Genomic DNA, 24,058 nt, shown 5'->3' with positions numbered 1-24,058 from the left:
GTAAAGGCTTTACTTTTGTGCCCTGTCTCCTGCGGAGCCGCTATTCCCCATGGTCCTTTCAGGAACCCCAGCATCCACTACGGACTCCGAGAAATAGAATTATCGGTAAGTAAATTCTTATTTTTGGAGTCGAGCTTTTAGCTTTGTGACTCTGACTCTTAGGAACTCGCTGCCCTGTACAATTCAAGAGGTCTCCACCCTAGTAACTTTCACAGACTCTAGCCTTCCCTATTTATTCAATCATTTCAAAAATGACACCTTTTTTTGTTTGTAAGGAAAAAAAGAAGAAACAGATGCTTAGCTCTTTTCTGTAGTCTGTTGATACTTAGTTCATTTTGTATCATATTTCATATTTATTTATTTATTTATTTTATTTTTTTGCAAATGTAAAGCTTTTTGAGTTCTTTTTGGGAAGAAATGAAATAAATAACATAGTTATTTGTATGTGTTTTATTATGAAGTTTTTTTAATAGGTACCATTATAAAATATCCTGGTATATGGGAATATTATCTATTTATTAGAGGCCAGGGGCGGATTTAGGTATCAGGCCGCCCCTAGCCACCACATTAGTGGTCACCCTCAAATCACGTCCTGATGCCTCCAAAACGCCAAAGCACCTAAACCCCACCCACACCATCCCCCTACACTGTACAATAAAAAAATAAGTTGTAATTACTAAAATAGGAAAAATAAAATCACCTGACCTCAAGCAAGTGGCTTAGCAGGGCTCTCATGCAGGGGAGCATGTTGTGCCATCTCCCAGTAAGTGGCACCCCTAGGCATGTGCCCAGTGTGAAATCCACCACTGTAAAGCTGGGTACACCCTAGATATGTCGCCCAATCCCGTGGATTGTAGGGACGTATAGGGTAGATCATCTAGTGTTTACCAATGATATGCATGCTCCCGCAGCAGGGCCGACAGTGGTTGTCGCTAGCATGTCACGTGACAACACCCCCCCTCCCCTTTTACACATCGCTAAATGTACCCTGCTTTAGAGGCTGCCTTCATGTAACCTGCCCATAATTTTGACCACACACTTTTGTTTTTTTTGTTAACAAGACCATACCTTTGTCACTCACATATGACCTTTTTTTTTTACAGAAACCTTATTGTCTTGATAAACCTATGTAAACCACCACAAATTTTGAATTGGACTTTCATAAAGCCCCATCACATGTGTCCGACCAGGTCAGATTCTTGTTGTGGCGTTTACAGCTGGCTAGAGAATAAAATATTATATTTTAACACAAACACAGGACAATACAATATAAATTAGATTTGTTTTTTTAAATAATAAAGGGTAGATGCTGCCAGTTTTGCATCTGACGTCAAGCAGTCTGGTTACTGTGACAACTAAGCATTTCAGTAAACTTTCTGGTTCGCAACTAGGTAATCAAAGTAAAAATTCTTCCCTGCTAATGAATACTTCCTTGAGTCACAAATAGCCAGGACATAACATTAGTAATTTCACCATAAACGGAGCTGTAACTCAAATGCTACATAAATAAAGTAGCAGTTCATTTAGAATATAAAAAGATTTAAGTTTAAGACTTATTTTAATAATTAGTATTTATGGTTTTTGGACTTTATTTTGAAGAAAATAAAGTGGTATGCAGAAGGGAAATGGTAATACCTAAGGGAGGGCGTATTTATTAGAAGACATTAAAAGTGTATATATTATAACGGGTGGTCTTCAGGTTGCTGAATGTCGGGATCCCGGCGCACAGTATACCGGCGCCGGAATCCCGACACCCGGCATACCGACAGATATTATCCCTCGTGGGGGTCCATGACCCCCCTGGAGGGAGAATAAATAGCGTGGCGCGCCACCATGCCCGCAACGTGGCGAGCACGTAAGGGGCTCATTTGCGCTCGCCACGCTGTCGGTATGCCAGCAGTCGGGCTCCCGGCACCGGTATGCTGGTCGCCGGGAGCCCGGCCGCCGGCATACCATACTACACCCATGATAACTGTTATATTTAAATCACCCAGTATAAGAAGAATCTGAACTACACCCCAAACAGCAAGAGTTACCTAGCAAGTAGATCATACAGTTGAAATGGCAACCAACCTCCCCTGAGCAGAACCGTCACAGACCATGGGCTACATTCAATTCAAGTCAGATTTCCCGACTTGTCGGATAACGGAAGTTTAAGATCGAATCCAGATTCGACCTATTCAATCAAACTCCCGTTTATCCGACAAGTCAGAAAATCCGACTTGTCGGAAAGCACATGAATCGGCGGATTAGCCGTGGACCCACGTGTTTTGTCGGATTCGCTCCAAATCCGACAGATTTTAGCCCCGTTTCCGACAATGTCAATCCGACAATAAAAAAAGTCGGATTGCATTGCCGAGCACGGCCAAATCCTGTCTGATTTGGCCACTAATTGAATACTGAAATGCAGGATCCTTTCTGTCGGAAAAGATCCGACATCAGTTGAATATATCTGTATATGTACCTTTGCTGGGCAACGCATTGAACTTTAGAGAGTCTGTTTTTCAGAATAGTATTTATGCCATTTAAATCACTCTATAAATAGAAAAGACGTGAGGGTGGTGTATTCGCACCCTATATTCTCCATAGACCTTTGTTTATTTGCATCTGGGATGGGGAACCGTCGGCCCTCCAGCTGTTGTTAAACTACACATACCAGCATGCCTTGCTACAGTTTTGCTATTTGCCCATGATAAAACTGTTGCAGGGCATGCTGGGATGTGTAGTTCAACAACAGCTGGAGAGCCGAAGGTTCCCTATCCCTGATTTACATGGTGGGTAAAGCATAGGAGCATCTAAGTTGAGCTACGGTATAGTTGCCAACAACATATGACCTACCACATGTCTCACTAGAACAGAGCTCTTCCAGATACAAATGGTGAGGAGAAATAGCCTGGAGTCAAGGGCAATGTCTTTCTAGTCACCCACATTATCAAAGCTGCAATTTCCAACCTGCAAGGTTGGAGAACTGGACAATGCCAAAATACAGGGAGATTATCACCCACCAGACCACAATTCCCCAAACATAATCTAGAAGGACAAAATAGTATTCTGACTCTCCAGAGTTACTTATACCTCTTTTTTCACTGCCGCAGTAACCCAGGTTATTCCTGGGTCTACTCTGGTCACGGTCGAGTGCAATAGGGTCCCTGAAAATTAACCCCAGTCCAGTTACTCAGGAATCTGACCCAGCTAGCTACCAAAGGTCATTCGACCCAGGTCTCATTGAAACCCTATGGAGAGTAGGCTCAGAGGCGCTTGGGGATGATGTCATCTCCAAGTGCCGGTAGAGGGAAGACACACCACTAACTTAGGTCCAGCCTGCGGTTTGAACGGAATTTCAAGCCACTGTGACATGGCTTAAAATCCGTGTTCAGTTACCTTGGTCGATTCCCGGGTTTTAGGTGGAAAAAGGGTATTATAACTTATGCAGTAGTTTGCTAAACATTTTTCGAAATGGTTGATTAATTTTGGGAGGAATTCAATTGTGGACGAAGAGGATGAATTACCGCTGCCATGCATATAAAACTCCAGCAAACGACAGCCCTACTTGCACCCTTCAAATGGCTGATTTGCTTCCCTATTTTCTCAAAGGTTCTCACTATCCTAGGAGTGCAGTAAAGCACAACGGGTGTCTCATAGATTCAGCCAGGTGAATCCAATTGCCCTCAATTGACTTTACCCCTTTGACATCTTGAAACATTTTCTAAAAATCTTCTAACAAGCGTCATCAGACAATGTCTAGCAATGTCAACTGCCCATTTAAATTGTTTTGGGAGCTTCCTTTCCTTTTGTTCAGCTAACAAAAGGAAGTTTGTCTTTCATTGTCCGCTTTGCGCCAGAAGTGGATTTGCAACTTAATTGGCCCCAAATTCCGCAGCTCTCTGTTGTGGTGTAGTTAATTAAAAGAGAAAAAAATGTTCTGTACTTTGAGCTCTAAATGAATATGGTTATTTTTGGTATCTTTGAATTTCACAAGAATAAGGTCCATTTATGGACATGTAATATGTTTACAGTATTTAAATTAATGTATGCAGACTGCAAAACATTAGCTCATTTTTGACAACAACATTCTTCCTTCATGCATATACATATTTGTAATAGAGTGTCCTATTTATAGCAGTCCAAGGCATTGTAGCCGGTCCCCATCCGTTATAATCTACTTATTTTTAATGTATGCCACTTGTTATATATAGTCTTTCTCTGCAATATCTGTAATGTGAACCTAGCGCTTGTAATTAATTCATGGTAACACAAGCACATTCCTGGGGTTATTTTTAATTATGTATTTCTTCCGTTGTCGTTAGATTACTCTACCGGGCTCCTAAATGTCTACATAATTTTGGCCTTTAAACAAAAGGAAGAAAGTTTTGTTTTTCTTAAAATATAGACTATTTATCCGATGTTATATCGATTTACAGTCCATGCATCTCTCCTAATGACACTTATAACGTGCCACTATACAGTAGCTGTGGAAGAACTTGAAAAGAGTGCAGATGTGGGTAGCCATTGTCCCACATCACAGACTGTTAAATACACTTGAAAGCTTGGGATTAGATATTAAGATAGCCAATATAGATAAGATCTGTGTTGCAGGATAGAAATCAGAGTTATAGTAAATATAGTGCAGTCTCGGGAAGTAAATGTTACCACTGGAGAACCTCTGGTAGCTGTACTTGGACCAGTGCTTTTTAATATCTTTGTTGGTAACATTGCAGATGGTATTAAAGAGAAAGTATATCTGTTTGCATATGACACAAAGGTATTCAACTTGGTAGGCACCCGAGGAGGGGTAAAACCAATGACTGAGGATTTAGATCTACTAGAGGAATAGTCAAGAGAGTGGCAACTACAGTTTAATGCCAGAAAATGCAAGATCATGCACTTGGCACTCAAAAACCCAAAGGCTAAGTACAGTATGAATGGCACAATAATGGAAACTACTGAGGAAAAAAGGGATCTAGTTCAGGTGACTTAAAGGCAGGTAAGCAATGTAACAAAGTAACAAGAAAGGCTAGTCAGATGCTTTGTTGCATAGGAACAGCAATCAGTACTAGAAAGAAGTAATAATGCTACTGTATAGGTCATCTGTATAGCTCAATAATGTGTTCAGGAGGCCATACCTCCAGGAGGATATACATGTATTAGAGATTGTACAAAGAAGGACAACTAAAATGGTGCATACATCACAGAACATACCTGGAAAGACCAAATGATCTTAATATGCATAGGTTGGAGCAGTGAAGGGAAATGGGGGGGACATGATAGAAATTCTCAAATATACCAAGGGTTTTAACAAGGTACAGGAGGGAGACATTCTTAAAAGTTAGAGAAGTATTCAAACAAGAAGACATACACTGTGGCTGGAGGGAGGCAGGTTCAGAGGAAATCTCAGAAAAAATTACTTTACGGAAAGGGTACTGGTCAGTGGAATAGTCTCCCAGCAGAGGTGGGAGACTATTCCATTGTAGAGTAGAGCAATTTAAGACAGTAGAGCAATTTAAACATGATTGGGATAGATTGAAGAATATCCCTACAAAAGAACTGAGAATCAAATTGATTTTGAGGTTATTATAAGGTAATAAAGGGACAGACTAGATGGGCAAAGTGTTTCTTATCTCTCGTCAGATTCTGTGTTTGTGAAAGAAACAAACACACAAGGTGCTGCTATCATTATAGGCAATATCAGGCCATCCTCCAACCACTTTGCCTTCAAACTCATAGTGCTCATCGCTGTTATGTGCATCTGGTTCCCCTTTTAATCAGAACAGTGCATATCATCTGCATTGAGGTAGTAGTGGGGAGTAGTGGAGGCATTACTTCACCCAAAGAAGAATTGGGCACGACAGATGGGAAATTGGCATTGATCTCTATGCAAATAGTCCCAGTAGGGGGTTAAATGTTGGCTAGTCTGGCTAGATGTGGGCAAGCAATGATATCAAAATATACAGTATTTCCAGAAACAAAGATACATATAGAAAGCACAACAGAAATAAATAGGAAGGGTTCAATCCTATTAGCCGCGATCGTGGGTGTGAATCATTGCAGCAGCAGCCGCACTTTACGGCGGCCCCAATAGGCATAAAAGTACTCGCTGCCCCATAGGGCTTCGAGCACTTTGGTGCGAATTCAGCCTGAAACCAGCCTGTGAAGGCTGCGAGATTGGGTGGCGCTGACTATTTTTCAATGCCACGGCAACGACTCATCGCACTCTTCGCGGGTACTAAGATCGACCCCTAAGCTTTGTAATTTAAAACAAATTAAAAATGAAGGGAAAAAAAGGTGAAAAATGTCCTTATTAAAAAACTTTCAACATACTGCTGAACCGGTTACGGTCAACATTACGCAGCCACTAGAGTGAGTGAAAAAGCTGCAATTATTTCCTGGTTTCTCGGACAGGAAGTTATTAGAGGTGTTCAGATAGCACAACTTGTGAATAGTTTCCTCTCAGGAAACACTAGAAATAATATCCAGACTTCCACACTTGCAGATTGTGCAGTATTGTTGTAATTGACAGAATCAAGAACATGCTGCATGTTTACTTGAACTGTCTGCCTGGCAGAAAGCTTTTATTGTGTTCCCTATTTCCTGCGTTCTGATTACTTGCTTGTCTTATCCATTAGGCCATGCTTGATGAATGCAGTGGCATTTTATCTCTAGATTTACAAATGTGTGAGTATTACATCATGACGCAAGCTCTCTGCGACTAATGAAATCAGCAGTTACCAGCGCTACACACGATGATTGGAAATGCCCGCTGCTGTTTTCTCCCAGTCGCTGTGCGTTGTATTTCGTAGCCAAGGAACGTCAGCTCTTTGCACTGTGAAATTGTAGAACGAGTCTTTCCATAATACATTTATACAGCTTCATAATAGCACTCTCAGTTGCCATCTGCTGTATTCTACAAAAGTACATTAAGTATTAATTCCCATCTGTCACCCTCTTTATAATGTGATCCTTACAGCATTGACCGTTTTGCCCTGTGCTGTAATCAGGTGCCATAAAAGGGAGCACTATATTAACTTCATACACTGAATTTTGTGTATATTATGGGGGTACCTCTTACAGGTATGTAGTCATTATGTTGACATTGTGAATATTGCTAGTCACAGTGTTGGTATTACAGGTTTAGGCTGCGGTTAGGGCTCTAACAGTAGAAAAACATATTGACAACTGTTGAAGTGTCACGTGTTGGTTATTCCCGTGTCGACATTTTGTATCACCCCCCCCTTAGCACATTGACACTCGTCTAAAGGAGCTTTTTGTTGGATGGAGCTAGGTACAGTAGATTCACTTGTCTAAGAGATTTTACGCACTTTTCTCTGTAGTTTCCAATATCCCTGCTAGAGTTATTAAAGTTGAACTAAAGTCAGCATTTATGTTCAAATTCCATGAAAGAATTTGTATTAATTAGTATGATATGGAAGATCATGTAAACAATATTCTGCTGAAGCCTTCATTACAGTTAACCGGGCAGTTTAACGATTCATCCCAATTAGCGTTTGTTGCGCAGTTAATGGACTGTTACAGAACTGACAGCGTGCATAGAGCAACTTCTGCAAAAGGTTTTGTTCTGGAATTCATGGAAACATAATTACAGTACAGTACTTTCTTCTGGCCTGTCAATTTATATACTATATAGGCAGCACGGTGGTTAGCATTACATGCAGAAACTGCTGTAATAAGTACGGTAGTCTATTAAAATGAATGGGAGAATCTTTATACTTTGTAAAAGTAGCTAAAACAGGCATTGTGACTGGGCTGGCACATAATGTAGTGTTTCTGGGCTGGAACATAGGTGGTTATACTGGGTCTTCATATATTATTTTATAAGCAAAGAACCTATAACTAATTGCTGGAAGGCAAACTGTCAGAAAAATAATTGTGACCCCCGTTCAAACTAATTTTCTTATTCTAGCACTCCAAGAAGAAAGTTTGAACTCTCCTGGTCTAAACACATTCAAGGCCTATTACTGGGGACCTGGAGCCTCTAAAGGGAGGCACTTTGACAAACAGCTTGGCCTTCCCATCCCAAGCCTACCAGACCCACAGAACTGATGGGGAACATCCAGGCAAATTCTGAGCTCTGGACACCAGGGTAATGAGGAATATGAATACCGGTGCCCCTGGAGTGGCATCTTTACAACCACTGCGAATCCCAGTATGTGGCACACGGTCCATAAGCCGCCGGTTGATTAAAAAAGAAAGTTGGAGTTTAAATATCCACTCAGTCAACAGTTTTCCAGTATCCGTTTGGCAGGTCGACCCTTACTAGGTCTACCCTGACAGGACGACACAGGAAAAGGTCGACGTGGCTTTTTCTCTTACGTCCTAGAGGATGCTGAGGACTTCATAAGGACCATGGGGTATAGACGGGCTCCGCAGGAGACATGGGCACTATAAAGAACTTTAGAATGGGTGTGCACTGGCTCCTCCCTCTATGCCCCTCCTCCAGACCTCAGTTAGATCCTGTGCCCAGAGGAGACTGGGTGCACTACAGGGGAGCTCTCCTGAGTTTCTCTGAAAAAGAATTTTGTTAGGTTTTTTATTTTCCGGGAGCACTGCTGGCAACAGGCTCCCTGCATCGTGGGACTGAGGAGAGAGAAGCAGACCTACTTAACTGATAGGCTCTGCTTCTTAGGCTACTGGACACCATTGGCTCCAGAGGGTCGGAACGCAGGTCTCACCCTCGCCGTTCGTCCCGGAGCCGCGCCGCCGTCCTCCTCACAGAGCTGGAAGATAGAAGCCGGGTGAGTATAAGAAGAAAGAAGACTTCAAAGGCGGCTGAAGACTTCAGATCTTCTCTGAGGTAACGCGCAGCGGTAACGCTGCGCGCCATTGCTCCCACACACAACACACACAGCGGGCACTGAAGGGTGCAGGGCAAAGGGGGGGCGCCCTGGGCAGCAATTATACATTTCTTGGGACTGGCTAATAATATATATAGAGACTGCGGAGGCACTATATTATAGAATCCCCCGCCAGTATAGAAAATTTGAGCGGGACCGAAGCCCGCCGCTGAGGGGGGCGGAGCTTGATCCTCCAGCACTAACCAGCGCAATTTTCTCCACAGCAAACTGCAGAAAAGCTGGCTCCCCGGACTCTCCCCTGCTGAACACGGTGACAGAGGGCAAAAAAGAGGGGAGGGGGCACTTTTTATTGGCGCAGTGAGTGTATAATTATATGTTTATATAAAAGCGCTGTTTTGTCTGGGAATTTGGTTTCCAGTGTCAGTTGGCGCTGGGTGTGTGCTGGCATACTCTCTCTCTCTGTCTCTTCAAAGAGCCTTTTTGGGGAACTGTCTCCATATAGATATATCTCTGAGTGTGTGGGGGTGTTAGTACGCGTGTGTCGGCATGTCTGAAGCGCAAGGCTCATCCAAGGAGGAGGTGGAGCAGATGATTGTGGTGTTTCCGTCGGCAACGCCGACACATGATTGGATGGATATGCTGAATGTTTTAAATGCAAATGTGTCTTTATTACATCAGAGGTTGGACAAAGCAGAGTCCAGGGATAGAACAGGGAGTCAATCCATGGCTTTGGCTGTGTCATAGGGCCCTTCAGGGTCTCAGAAACGTCCCCTGTCCCAAGTAGCAGACACTGATACTGACACGGATTCTGATTCCAGTGTCGACTACGATGATGCGAGGTTACACCCAAGGGTGGCCAAAAGTATTCATTATATGATTATTGCAATAAAGGATGTTTTACATATCACTGATGACCCCTCTGTCCCTGACAAGAGGGTACACATGTTTAAGGAAAAGAAACCTGAGGTAACCTTTCCCCCATCTCATGAGCTGAACGCGTTATTTGAAAAGGCTTGGGAAACTCCAGACAAGAAACTGCAGATTCCCAAAAGAATTCTTATGGCGTATCCTTTCCCTGCGCAGGACAGGTTACGGTGGGAATCCTCACCCAGGGTGGACAAGGCGTTAACGCGTTTGTCCAAAAAGGTGGCGCTGCCGTCTCCAGACACGGCCGCCCTCAAGGATCCTGCTGATCGCAGACAGAAACTACCTTAAAATCTATTTATACACATACGGGGGCCTTGCTCAGACCGGCAATAGCGTCGGCTTGGGTTTGTAGCGCTGTTGCGGCTTGGACGGATACCTTGTCAGCTGACATTGATACCCTGGAGAGGGATACCATTTTATTGACCTTAGGTCACATTAAAGACGCAGTCTTATATATGAGAGACGCTCAGAGAGACGTTGGTCTGCTAGGTTCGAGAGCCAACGCCATGGCGATTTCTGCTAGGCGAGCCCTGTGGACCTGCCAATGGTCGGGTGTTGCCGACTCAAAGAAGCATATGGAAGTTTTGCCTTACAAAGGTGAGGATTTATTTGGGGAAGGTCTCGCGGACCTGGTTTCCACAGCTACCGCAGGCAAATCTACCTTTTTACCTTATATTTCCCCACAGCAAAAGAAAACGTCGCAATATCAGATGCAGTCCTTTCGGTCGCATAAGTCCAGAAGAGGTCAGAGCTCTTCCTTCCTCGCCAGAGGTAAGGGAAGAGGGAAAAAGCAGCCTGCTACGGCTAGTTCCCAGGAGCAGAAGTCCTCCCTGGCTTCTACGAAATCCACTGCATGACGCTGGGGCTCCACTGAGGGAGTCTGCACCGGTGGGGGCACATCTTCGACTCCAGCCACATCTGGGTTCGGCCAGAGGTGGATCCTTGGGCAATGGAAATTGTGTCCCAAGGTTACAAACTGGAATTCGAAGACGTGCCTCCTCGCCGGTTTTTCAAATTGGCCTTACCAGCTTCTTCCCCAGAAAGGGAGATAGTTTTAGCTGCTATTCAAAAACTGTGTCAACAACAAGTGGTTGTCAAGGTTCCCCTACTTCAACAGCGGCAGGGGTACTATTCAACCCTGTTTGTGGTCCCGAAACCGGATGGTTCGGTCAGATCCATTTTAAATTTAAAATCCCAAAACCTGTACTTGAAAAAGTTCAAATTCAAGATGGAATCGCTCCGGGCAGTTATCTCCAGCCTGGAAGGGGGTGGGGGGGATTTTATGGTGTCACTAGACATAAAGGATGCATACCTTCATGTCCCCATATATCCCCTTCATCAGGCGTACCTGAGATTCGCTGTACAGGAATGTCATTAACGATTTCAGACGTTGCCGTTTGGGCTTTCCACGGCCCCGAGGATTTTTACCAAGGTAATGGCGGATATGATGGTGCTCCTGCGCCGGCAGGGAGTCACAACTATCCCGTACTTGGACGATCTCCTGATAAAAGCGAGATCGAGAGAACAGTTGCTGAAAAGCGTGTCGCTCTCCCTGAGAGTGCTACAGCAACATGGCTGGATTCTCAATCTGCTGAAGTCACAGTTGGTTTCAACGACTCGGCTATCTTTCTTGGGCATGATTCTGGACACAGAACGAAAGAGGGTTTTTCTCCCGATGGAAAAAGCCCAGGAACTCCAGAACATGGTCAGAGACCTGTTGAAACCGAAAAGGGTGTTAGTTCATCAATGCACTAGAGTACTGGGGAAAATGGTGGCGTCCTACGAGGCCATCCCCTTCGGCAGGTTTCATGCGAGGACTTTTCAGTGGGATCTTCTGGACAAATGGTCCGGGTCCCATCTTCACATTTATCAGAAAATCAGCCTGTCCCCAAGGGCCAGGGTGTATCTCCTGTGGTGGCTGCAGAGTGCTCACCTTCTAGAGGGTCGCAGGTTCGGCATTCAGGACTGGGTTCTGGTGACCACGGACGCGAGCCTCCGAGGATGGGGAGCAGTCACGCAAAGGAAAAAATTTTCAGGGACTATGGTCAAGCCAGGAGGCTTGTCTACACATCAACGTACTGGAATTGAGGGCCATATACAATGGCCTGCATCAAGCAGAGAATCTTCTTCGCGGCCTACCGGTTCTGATTCAGTCGGGCAACGTCACAGCCGTGGCTCATGTAAACCGACCAGGCGGAACAAGGAGCAGAGTGGCAATGGCGGAAGCCACCAGGATTCTTCGCTGGGCGGAAAATCATGTAAGCGCTTTGACAGCAGTCTTCATTCCGGGAGTGGACAACTGGGAAGCAGACTTCCTCAGCAGACACGATCTCCATCCAGGAGAGTGGGGACCTCATCAAGAAGTTTTTGCAGAGATAACAAGTCGTTGGGGACTTCCTCAAATAGACATGATGGCGTCACGCCTCAACAAGAAGCTTCGGAGGTATTGTGCCAGGTCAAGGGACCCTCAGTCAGTAGCGGTGGACGCCCTAGTGATACCGTGGGTGTTTCGGTCGGTCTGTGTTTCCTCCTCTTCCACTCATCTCAAAGGTATTGAGAATCATAAGACGAAAAAGACTGCGGACAATACTCATTGTTCCCGATTGGCCTCGAAGGGCCTGGTATTCAGATCTTCAGGAAATGCTCGCAAAAGATCCGTGGCCTCTTCCTCTCAGAGAGAACCTGTTGCAACAGGGGCCCTGCGTGTTCCAAGACTTTCTGCGGTTACATTTGGCAGCATGGCGGTTGAACACCGAATCCTAGCTGGAAAAGGCATTCCGGAAGAAGTCATCCCTACTCTAAGGGCTAGGAAGGAGGTGACGGCGAAGCATTATCACCGTATCTGGAGAAAGTATGTATCTTGGTGTGAGGCCAAGATTGCTCCTGCGGAAGATTTCCATCTTGGCCGTTTTCTCCACTTTCTGCAGACAGGAGTGGATATGGGCCTGAAATTAGGCTCCATTAAGGTACAGATTTCAGCCCTATCAATTTTCTTTCAGAAAGAATTGGCTTCTCTCTCGGAAGTCCAGACTTTTGTAAAGGGAGTGCTGCACATACAGCCTCCTTTTGTGCCTCCAGTGGCACCACGGGACCTTAACGTGGTGTTACAGTTCTTAAAATCTCACTGGTTTGAACCTCTTCAAACGGTGGAATTAAAATTTCTCACTTGGAAGGTGGTCATGTTGTTGGCCTTGGCATCTGCAAGGCCGGTGTCCGAATTGGCGGCCTTGTCTCACAAGGGCCCCTATCTGATTTTCCATGTGGATAGAGCAGAATTGAGGACTCGTCCTCAATTTTTGCCTAAGGTGGTTTCTTCGTTTCATATGAACCAACCTATTGTGGTGCCTGTGGCTACGGGGGACTTGAAGGATTCCAAGTCCCTTGATGTAGTCGGGGCCTTGAAAATGTATGTAGCCCGGACGGCTCGGGTTAGGAAAACAGAGGCTCTGTTTGTCCTGTATGCAGCCAACAAGGTTGGCGCTCCTGCTTCTAAGCAGACTATTGCTCGCTGGATCTGTAACACGATTCAGCAGGCTCATTCTACGGCTGGATTGCTGTTACCAAATTCGGTTAAGGCCCATTCCACTAGGAAGGTGGGCTCTTCTTGGGCGGCTGCTCGAGGCGTCTCGGCATTACAACTTTGCCGAGCGGCGACTTGGTCGGGTTCAAACATTTTTGCCAAATTCTACAAGTTTGATACCCTGGCTGATGAGGACCACATGTTTGCTCAATCGGTGCTGCAGAGTCATCCGCACTCTCCCGCCCGGTCTGGAGCTTTGGTACAAACCCCATGGTCCTTACGGAGTCCCCAGCAACCTCTAGGACGTAAGAGAAAATAAGATTTTAAGCCTACCGGTAAATCTTTTTCTCCTAGTCCGTAGAGGATGCTGGGTGCCCGTCCCAGTGCGGACTATCTTCTGCAAGACTTGTATATAGTTTTTGCTTACATAAGGCTTATGTTACAGTTTTGATCAGTCTCTGGCTGATGCTGTTTTGTTTCATACTGTTAACTGGTTCGTATATTCCATGTTATACGGTGTGGATGGTGTGGGCTGGTATGAATCTTGCCCTTAGATTAACAAAAATCCTTTCCTCGTACTGTCCGTCTCCTCTGGGCACAGTTTCTCTAACTGAGGTCTGGAGGAGGGGCATAGAGGGAGGAGCCAGTGCACACCCATTCTAAAGTTCTTTATAGTGCCCATGTCTCCTGCGGAGCCCGTCTATACCCCATGGTCCTTACGGAGTCCCCAGCATCCTCTACGGACTAGGAGAAAAAGATTTACCGGTAGCTTTAAAATCTTATTTTTTAAATGAAAAAAAATAGATTTTTAATTTTTTCATACTTTACCATCCACGTGGACTACAATTGGGAATAGTAATCTGTGCCGAGCAAGGGGACGCGGTACACTAATTGGGGTTCCTGGTGATGTTTCGGAAAAAAATTACACAAAAAAAACAGTTCAAAAATCCATGTTGACCTGACCCGTGTCGACCATTTTCATGTGTAATTTGACTATGTCAGATAGCCCATTTATTTAGATGGCGTTCCAGAGCAAACTATATACTGTATACACTCAGACTTTTGAGACAGCAGAGAATGGAAGCTGCACTGCATGCATCTTTACAGAATTCCTTGTGTATGTATTCAGCATCATGGACATTCATTATTTTTTTTTATATTTATAACATGCATAACTACATTTTAGTTATGTAACTAAAAGAGCTATTCATACAATTAGTAAATGCTAGAAATTAAAAACAAGGCATATTAAGACATGTTTTCCTGTTTAAAATAAGTAATTGACAATCATAATTGACTATTAGGTAATCTTCTGTCTCTGAAAATATGTTCCTCCGTCTGTTGGTTTCGCTCATCTCCCTCCTACAAGCCACAAAGATAAATGAGCATTAAAAAACAACATCTTAGCATTACCATAAAGTGTTGAATTGTGTCGTATGATCTTACATTCCCTTTAGTGAAATAGGGGTATATGCAGTTACGGTCGAATTCCCGAAATTGTCTGAAAACTGGACTTTTTCGCCCAAAAAAAAAAAATCGACAATGCAATTCTGTACTTTCCGTCAAAAAAACGGACTTTCAAAATTCGACTTTTTGAAATTTGACATTTGTCAAATTCGACATTTCTGCAATGGTACAAATGCAGCAATTCGACAAAAGTATATTCAATTGAAGTTTGGAAATTCGACAACAGTGCTTTTAGACAGTAAATTCGTCATTTTGGTGGGGGAATCTAATAAAAAAAATGTAAAAACATTTTTTTTGCTTTTTTTTTATTGGTAATAGCATATCTATTTATATTAGAAGGGATTAGGTACTTGGTTTGTCTATTTTGGAGGCACAAGTATTATTTATATATTTTAAAAAAAAAATATATATATATTTTTTTTTTAAATGGAATGGTAAAATCCCGAAAAAAAAATGGCGTGGGGTCCCCCCTCCAAAGCATAACCAGCCTCGGGCTCTTCGAGCCGGTCCTGGTTCTAAAAATCCGGGGGGGAAAATGACAGGGGATCCCCCGTATTTTTTAAAACCAGCACCGGGCTCTGCGCCTGGTGCTGGTGCAAAAAATACGGGGGACAAAGAGTAGGGGTCCCCCGTATTTTTTACACCAGCATCGGGCTCCACTAGCTGGACAGATAATGCCACAGCCGGGGGTCACTTTTATACAGCGCCCTGCGGCCGTGGCATTAAATATCCAACTAGTCACCCCTGGCCGGGGTACCCTGGGGGAGTGGGGACCCCTTCAATCAAGGGGTCGTCCCCCCAGCCACCCAAGGGCCAGCGGTGAAGCCCGAGGCTGTGTCCCCCCCCCCCCCCCATCCAAGGGCTGCGGATGGGGGGCTGATAGCCTTTGGAAAAATGAAAGAATATTGTTTTTCCAGTAGTACTAAAAGTCCCAGCAAGCCTCCCCGCAAGCTGGTACTTGGAGAACCACAAGTACCAGCATGCGGGAGAAAAACGGGCCCGCTGGTACCTGTAGTTCTACTGGGGAAAAAATACCCAAATAAAAACAGGACACGCACACCGTGATAGTACAACTTTATTTCACACCTGCCGACACACACATACTTACCTATATTGACACGACCTATGTTTACACATGGGACCCCTTTCCACGAATGCCGGGGCCCCACGTGACTGCTGTCACAGAAGGTCCCTTCAGCCAATCAGGAAGCGCTACTTCGTGGCACTCACCTGATTGGCTGTATGGGGCGTCTGCTGTCAGACAGCGCATCGCACAGCTCCCTCCATTAGTTTCAATGGTGGGAACTTTGCGGGTAGCGGTGGGGTTACCCGCGGTCAGCCGCTGACCGCGGGTGACCTCACCGCTGACGCAAAGTTCCCACCATTGAATATAATGGAGAGGCTTTGCGATGCGCTGTCTGACAGCAGACTCGCATACAGCCAATCAGGTGAGTGCCACGAAGTAGCGCTTCCTGATTGGCTGAAGGGACCTTCTGTGACAGCAGTCACGTGGGGTCCCGGCATTCGTGGAAAGGGGTCCCATGTGTAAACATGGGACCCCTTTCAGTCCGTTTGGTCCGGGTGTTCGTTTTTTTTTGTTGCCAAGTACGTGGATTATAACCTGGACACTGGATCAGGTGAGTATAATTTTATTCACAGGTACCCCGGATTCTACTTGGACAAGTGGACCGAACGTCGTGTCAACATAGGTAAGTATGTGTGTGTCGGCAGGTGTGAAATAAAGTTGTACTATCACGGTGTGCGTGTCCTGTTTTTATTTGGGTATTTTTTTTTTCAGTAGAACTACAGGTACCAGTGGGCCCGTTTTTCTCCCGCATGCTGGTACTTGTGGTTCTCCAAGTACCAGCTTGCGGGGGAGGCTTGCTGGGACTTGTAGTACTACTGGAAAAAACAATATTCTTACACTTTTCTCAAGGCTATCAGCCCCCCATCCGCAGCCCTTGGATGGGGGGGAACAGCCTCGGGCTTCACCCCTGGCCCTTGGGTGGCTGGGGGGGGGACCCCTTGATTGAAGGGGTCCCCACTCCTCTAGGGTCCCCCCGGCCAGTGGTGACTAGTTGGATATTTAATGCCACGGCCTCAGGGCGCTGTATAAAAGTGACCCCCGGCTGTGGCATTATCTGTCCAGCTAGTGGAGCCCGATGCTGGTGTAAAAAATACGGGGGACCCCTACTCTTTTTGTCCCCTGTATTTTTTGCACCAGCACCAGGCGCAGAGCCCGGTGCTGGTTTTAAAAATACGGGGGATCCCATGACATTTTTCTCCCCCGGATTTTTAGAACCAGGACCGGCTCGAAGTGCCCGAGGCTGATTATGATTTGGAGGGGGGACCCCACGCCATGTTTTTTCGGGTTTTTTCCCGTTTTTTAAAAATCGGAACAAAATCCGTCAAATCGGCCGTTTTTCGTCAGCGGGACTGTCGAATCCGTTTTTTATTGAATATGGTCAATTTCGGCACCCACTTGCCGAAATTAGACGGTCGAATTGTGTCGAATTAAAATACGGCCGAAAAATTGCCGCGATTCGCCGCTAATTGCATATACCCCATAGTGTTTTAGTGTGATTTGCAACAAATGTCTACTGTGTGCTCTGTATTTTGTGTCAATATTGTGTTAGAGCCCTAACCTAAACCTGTTCTGTCGGCATTGATTCAGAGATGTATGCAAACCTCATGTTTTTGCAGATGAGTGATTATAGGCCCACTGCAGATGCGGCTAAGTTGCACAGTGTGTGTGCCTGGGACCATTGTTAAAGAGGCAACAGGGAATGGTGACAAAAATAGGGGCGTGTCACAACCGTGTTGGGGTGTGTTTAGCCTATAAGGGATCTATTTACTAAGTATTGAATGGAAGTTAAGTGGACAGAGATAAAGTCCCAGCCAGTCAGCTCCCTACTGTCATTTTTCAAACCCAACCTGTGACATAGTACAAGCTGATTGGCTGGTACTTTTTTTCCGTCCAATGCTTAGTAACTAGACCCTTGAGTCAGTGGACATCTCAATACGTATCCAGGCAGGTGTGGCATTTGCATAGTCACACAGTATCTGCGAACACAATCACCGCTTTGGCGGCATTAGCATCCAACGGAAATAGAACCATGGTCAACATTGCACTGAAGGTGTTAATATTGTTAGTCCATGCGGGATACTGCAAAAGAAAAACCTTGGAAAAAATGAGGAGGTCTCAGAGAAGTTCAAAAATAGACATAGGACAATGTGAATACAGCTGACTGATTTAGCTACATTCACAATCAATGTTTATTTTCAATCTTCTTTACATAAATGAATTGATGCATACTGAATTGCCAGCGAGGGAGGAAAACCGAGATCAGCTGTAGGGGAGTACAAGCACGTAACCAGTTCAACATCAAAACTGCCCTGTTCCATAGCAAATGTAGCTTTTTTTGTTGTTGCTGTGTTGTTGTTGTTGTTTTTTTTAAGTATGTTAACTGCTACACTACGTTCTGTACTACCATACAGTTGTACTATGCGCTGCTCTGTATTAGTATCTGCACTGCTACACTACGTTCTGTACTACCATACAGTGGTACTATGCGCTGCTCTGTATTCTGTATTAGTACCTGCACTGCTACACTACGTTCTGTACTACCATACAGTGGTACTATGCGCTGCTCTGTATTCTGTATTAGCATCTGCGCTGCTACACTACGTTCTGTACTACCATACAGTGGTACTATGCGCTGCTCTGTATTCTGTATTAGTATCTGCACTGCTACACTACGTTCTGTACTACCATACAGTGGTACTATGCGCTGCTCTGTATTAGTATCTGCGCTGCTACACTACGTTCTGTACTACCATACAGTGGTACCATGCGCTGCTCTGTATTAGTATCTGCACTGCTACACTATGTTCTGTACTACCATCCAGAAGTACCATGTGCTAATCTGTATTAATATCTGCACTGCTACACTACGTTCGGTACTACCATACAGTAGTACCATGCGCTATACTGTATTAGTATCTGCACTGCTACACTACGTTCTGTACTACCATACAGTGGTACCATGCGCTGCTCTGTATTCTGTATTAGCATCTGCACTGCTACACTACGTTCTGTACTACCATACAGTAGTACCATGCGCTGCTCTGTATTCTGTATTAGTATCTGCACTGCTACACTACGTTCTGTACTACCATACAGTGGTACCATGCGCTGCTCTGTATTCTGTATTAGCATCTGCGCTGCTACACTACGTTCTGTACTACCATACAGTGGTACCATGCGCTGCTCTGTATTCTGTATTAGCATCTGCACTGCTACACTACGTTCTGTACTACCATACAGTGGTACCATGCGCTGCTCTGTGTTCTGTATTAGCATCTGCACTGCTACACTACGTTCTGTACTACCATACAGTGGTACCATGCGCTGCTCTGTATTCTGTATTAGTATCTGCGCTGCTACACTACGTTCTGTACTACCAGACAGTGGTACCATGGGCTGCTCTGTGTTCTGTATTAGCATCTGCGCTGCTACACTACGTTCTGTACTACCATACAGTGGTACCATGCGCTGCTCTGTATTCTGTATTAGGATCTGCACTGCTACACTACGTTCTGTACTACCATACAGTGGTACCATGCGCTGCTCTGTTTTCTGTATTAGTATCTGCGCTGCTACACTACATTCTGTACTATCATACAGTGGTACCATGCGCTGCTCTGTTTTCTGTATTAGTATCTGCGCTGCTACACTACATTCTGTACTACCATACAGTGGTACCAATGCGCTGCTCTGTATTAGCATCTGCACTGCTACACTACGTTCTGTACTACCATACAGTGGTACCAATGCGCTGCTCTGTATTAGCATCTGCACTGCTACACTACGTTCTGTACTACCATACAGTGGTACCATGCGCTGCTCTGTTTTCTGTATTAGTATCTGCGCTGCTACACTACATTCTGTACTATCATACAGTGGTACCATGCGCTGCTCTGTTTTCTGTATTAGTATCTGCGCTGCTACACTACGTTCTGTACTACCATACAGTGGTACCATGCGCTGCTCTGTTTTCTGTATTAGTATCTGCGCTGCTACACTACGTTCTGTACTACCATACAGTGGTACCATGCGCTGCTCTGTATTCTGTATTAGTATCTGCACTGCTACACTACGTTCTGTACTACCATACAGTGGTACCATGCGCTGCTCTGTATTCTGTATTAGCATCTGCGCTGCTACACTACGTTCTGTACTACCATACAGTGGTACCATGCGCTGCTCTGTATTCTGTATTAGTATCTGCGCTGCTACACTACGTTCTGTACTACCATACAGTGGTACCATGCGCTGCTCTGTATTCTGTATTAGTATCTGCACTGCTACACTACGTTCTGTACTACCATACAGTGGTACCATACGCTGCTGCTGTATTTATACCTGAGGTGCGTGATTAGACATTTTGCATTGAGGCCCAAGAAACTGCAATTAAACAATGCAATTTATTGTATCCTAAAATATAAGATATAGAGCTCAGTGTATAAGAGTAATGTTTTTTTTAATGCCTTGAAAAGAGCTGTAACACTAACGATAACTTTGTCAATATTAATCCTATCTTGGTGAACACTGCTGAGCAAGCCTATTTATAAGGTAGATCAGGATTAGATCAAGTTATAAAAAATAATAATTTTCTATACAATAGACCAAATATATATATATATATATATATATATATATATAGTATTTGTGTACATGAGATTCTTGTTCCTTTTGGAGCTTCTTATTGCCCTTAGAGATCTACATATTTTATCCTAGATGTTTATTTTTCTGTGATATGTACATTTTATATTATGCTTGTTTTCTATGATTATACCCTTTTTATAGTAATGCTTCAAATATAATTTGTTGTGAATTTCAGGTTGCTTCGGGAGAGAGCAATGAAGACACAGAAGTTTATAACATCACGCTGTGTACTGGAGATGAACTCACGCTAATGGGCCAAGCTGAAATCCTTTATGCAAAAACATCAAAGGAGAAGTCACGTCTGAATACCATTTTTAAGAAAATTGGAAAATTGAACTCAATCAGCAAGCTAGGGAAAGGCAAAATGCCTTGCCTGATATGCATGAATCATAGAACTAATGAAAGTATCAGCCTTCCTTTTCAGTGTAAAGGGAGGTTTAGCACGCGCAGTCCACTAGAGATTCAGATGCAAGACGGAGAGCACACTATCCGTAACATTGTAGAGAAAACACGATTACCTGTAAATGTGACTGTGCCTAGCCCACCTCCCCGGAACCAGTATGATCTGCATTTTATACGCGAGGGACACCGGTATAAGTTTGTCAACATACAAACCAAGACTGTTGTTGTTTGTTATGTTCTACGTGCCGGCAAAATCATTCCTATGCATTTTCCTTTACATTTATCTGTCCCTAAGTTTAGCCTTCCTGAAAACGTAGCAAAAGGAGAAATGTGGCAGGATCCTGTAGTACAGCATTGGTATAACATATGCCAAGAACAATTCGATATAGAGGAGTACTCCCGGGCAGTGAGGGATGTAAAAGCAGACTGGAATGAAGAATGCAAAAGTCCTAAAAAGAGTTACTGCTCTGGGCATAGCCACATACCAAACTCCCTCAGCTACGCCCGGGATGAGCTGACCCAGTCCTTCCATAGGCTTTCAGTCTGTGTTTATGGAAACAACTTACATGGAAACAGTGAAGTGAACCTGCACGGTTGTCGGGATCTTTGTGGGGACTGGGCTGTATTCCCACAAGATTCTCCCCAGTACCAAGATTCTGGTGACAGCGGAAGTGACTACTTATTCCCTGAAACTGGCGAGGAACCAGTAAGTCTACCAGCTAATCCAGAGCTTCCTTACGAGGAGCTATGGTTAGAACTGGGAACTGCAAAGCGAGTAGGACAACCCCTTACCCGTTCACAAAGCGAAAAGAACAAATGTGACCCTTTCCGAGGTTCAATTCATTCCAAGTGTGGCGCATCCTCGCTCTCATCTCCTGGATCTCTCCTGAAAAGCAATTGTTTAGATATATCCTTACCTCCACCTCCGGTGCCTCCCAAATCAGAAGCAGTGAGTAGTCGTCAGAATTTAACTTTTTATTAAACTTCGGAATGCGCTATATATTATACAAATGCGGAATTTCCCAGCATTTAACACAAAGCATTCTGCTTGATCTCTGTGTGTTAAATGTAAAGTGTTAGGAACTTCTATGCATGTAAGCAGAAATCTACATGATGTTTTCTGGTATGTTCAAACTCAGGAAAACAAAGCAAAACAACTTGAGGGTAATTTCCTGGGTCTGTCCTGTACAACAGTAACTATGGTAAGAATTTAAATATTTTTAACTCAATATGCTAGCAAATTAAATCCATATCTTTTCATCCTAAAAACATTATCAAACACACTTGAGCCATGGGTACACTAATGTTCTCAGGATCCTCCAGCGGGCAGTACCAAATGGTATCTATACACTCTCCAAAGCTCATGGAGAAGGTCACTCTGTCCACTTTGGTCTCTTTAGCTACTGGAAGACATAATTTGAACAAGGCAAATTCAGTATCAGCTCGGTGGAGAGCTGGTATTGGTAATCTTTGTATGGTAGAGCAGTGAGCTATCTAGTTGTTCAAATTGTCCATTAAGCAATTCTTACAAACCATTCAATTTCCTCAAGCGTCTCTGTTCCCGAGACGGCATTTGATGTCCTTACCAGGTGATATAGATGTCCAGTCCACTAATGCAAGATGTCTGTCTGTTTGTTTCTAAGGGGACGGTGCTCAATTGGGTACCCTGTTCCATATTTTGTGAGAGTTGCCCTGTAAGAACTCCATGCTGGCACGATATTATAAAAGTGTCATTTGAAATTGTTGGTGAGGAAGTACCAAAATGATCAAATTTCTAGCACCTCAATTTGATAAATATACAATTTCCATAGCATGTCTTTAATGTAGTTGATTTCCTTTCTCATTTATCCTTGTTGGAAGCATCTGGCGTGGTACTTCTCCCGCATATACTTTTTCCGTTCAGGTGTCTGGGCTATTTCTCCTAGAGAGGTCGTCCGTTTTGATCTTGACTTTCCCATGGACATCAGGTTGAGAGCCGTTCCTCTGTGCATACGAAAGAGTATAGGAAATATGTTTTCTTCTTCCACTGAGCAGTTTCCCATAGGAATCCAATAAATCTGCTCCTGGAAAGGTCTTGAAGAAGTACACCATTAATATTCCCTCTGCCCTCTTCTAACTATTAATTTTACCTTTGAGTGTCTTTCCCATTCTCTTATTTTACATAATTCCCATCTTAGGTTGCATGGGTTGTGATCTAGTATTGAGCCTACATCATGGGCAGACCACCTATCTACACTTTCCATGTTTCTAGCCTCCTAACATAGTAACTAAGGTTGAAAAAAGACAATTGTCCAAGGAGTTCAACCTATTTGTGGTCTCCTATGCAGTCCCATTATAGGACTTATTATAGTTATTTTTATATTAGGACTAGTTATATTAACTATAATGCATGACTACGCACCATAACCCTGAATATCTTTATCCAATAGGAATTTATCTAACCCATTCTTAAAGGTGTTGATTGAGTCCGCTGTTACTACTCTCTCAGGCAGGGAATTCCAAACACGTATTGTCCTTAATGGGAAAAAACCTTTTCGCCTCAATGTGCGGAAACTCCTCTCTTCTAACCTAAGCGAGTGACCACGTGTCCTCTGTGCTGATATTATAGAAAACAGGTTCCTCCCAAGCTCTGTGTCCCCTCTTATATATTTGTAGAGGTTGATCATGTCCTCTCTTAGTCTCCTCTTTTCCAATGTAAACATGCCTAGCCTTGCAAGCCTTTCCTCGTATTCCAACGTCTCCATGCCCTTGATTAGTTTGGTCGCCCGCTTCTGAACCTTTTCTAGCTCCAGGATATCCTTTTTGTAATATGGTGCCCAAAATTGCACACAGTATTCAATATGTGGCCTCACTAGTGATTTATATAATGGGAGTATAATACTCTCGTCCCTTGCATCAATTCCCCATTTTATGTATGCTAATATCTTATTTGCCTTCTTTGCTGCAGTCCTACTTTGGGTACTGCTGACACCACTGGCTGGGACAGTGTTATACAGAATCCATAGTTTACTTCCAGTGGAGGCCTGTGAACAATTGCTGATAGAGCATGGCTTTGGCTAGGGCTGGAAGGAGGTTTGTAATATATAACTTGCACATGCTAGTGCACCTTTCACTTGGAATTTGTGTTATTTAGTTATTGTGTGTGAATGAACATCCATGCCTCCATTTCTCATGTCAGTGGTTGGGAGATATCTGTGTCTGAGC

At 44.1% G+C, this 24,058-nt stretch overlaps 1 protein-coding gene across 4 annotated transcripts in view; it reads left to right on the top strand.

Moving 5' to 3' along the window:
- The window catches only part of GAREM1 (GRB2 associated regulator of MAPK1 subtype 1), a 269,247-nt gene that overhangs the window by 222,950 nt on the left and 22,239 nt on the right, over window positions 1-24,058 (top strand). For 3 of the 4 annotated variants that reach the window (XM_063923662.1, XM_063923665.1, XM_063923664.1), the window contains one exon: window positions 20,628-21,803. In XM_063923662.1, the coding sequence (XP_063779732.1) occupies window positions 20,628-21,803 (1,176 nt within the window). The remainder of the gene's footprint in view (window positions 1-20,627; window positions 21,804-24,058) is intronic. The other variant, XM_063923663.1, reaches the window with a different exon arrangement.

The sequence above is a fragment of the Pseudophryne corroboree genome, chromosome 5, assembly GCF_028390025.1.
Source record: "Pseudophryne corroboree isolate aPseCor3 chromosome 5, aPseCor3.hap2, whole genome shotgun sequence".
NCBI classification, from domain to species: domain Eukaryota; kingdom Metazoa; phylum Chordata; class Amphibia; order Anura; family Myobatrachidae; genus Pseudophryne; species Pseudophryne corroboree.
The sequence above is the reverse complement of the archived record's forward strand: the minus strand, read 5'-3'. Positions and strand labels throughout refer to the sequence as shown.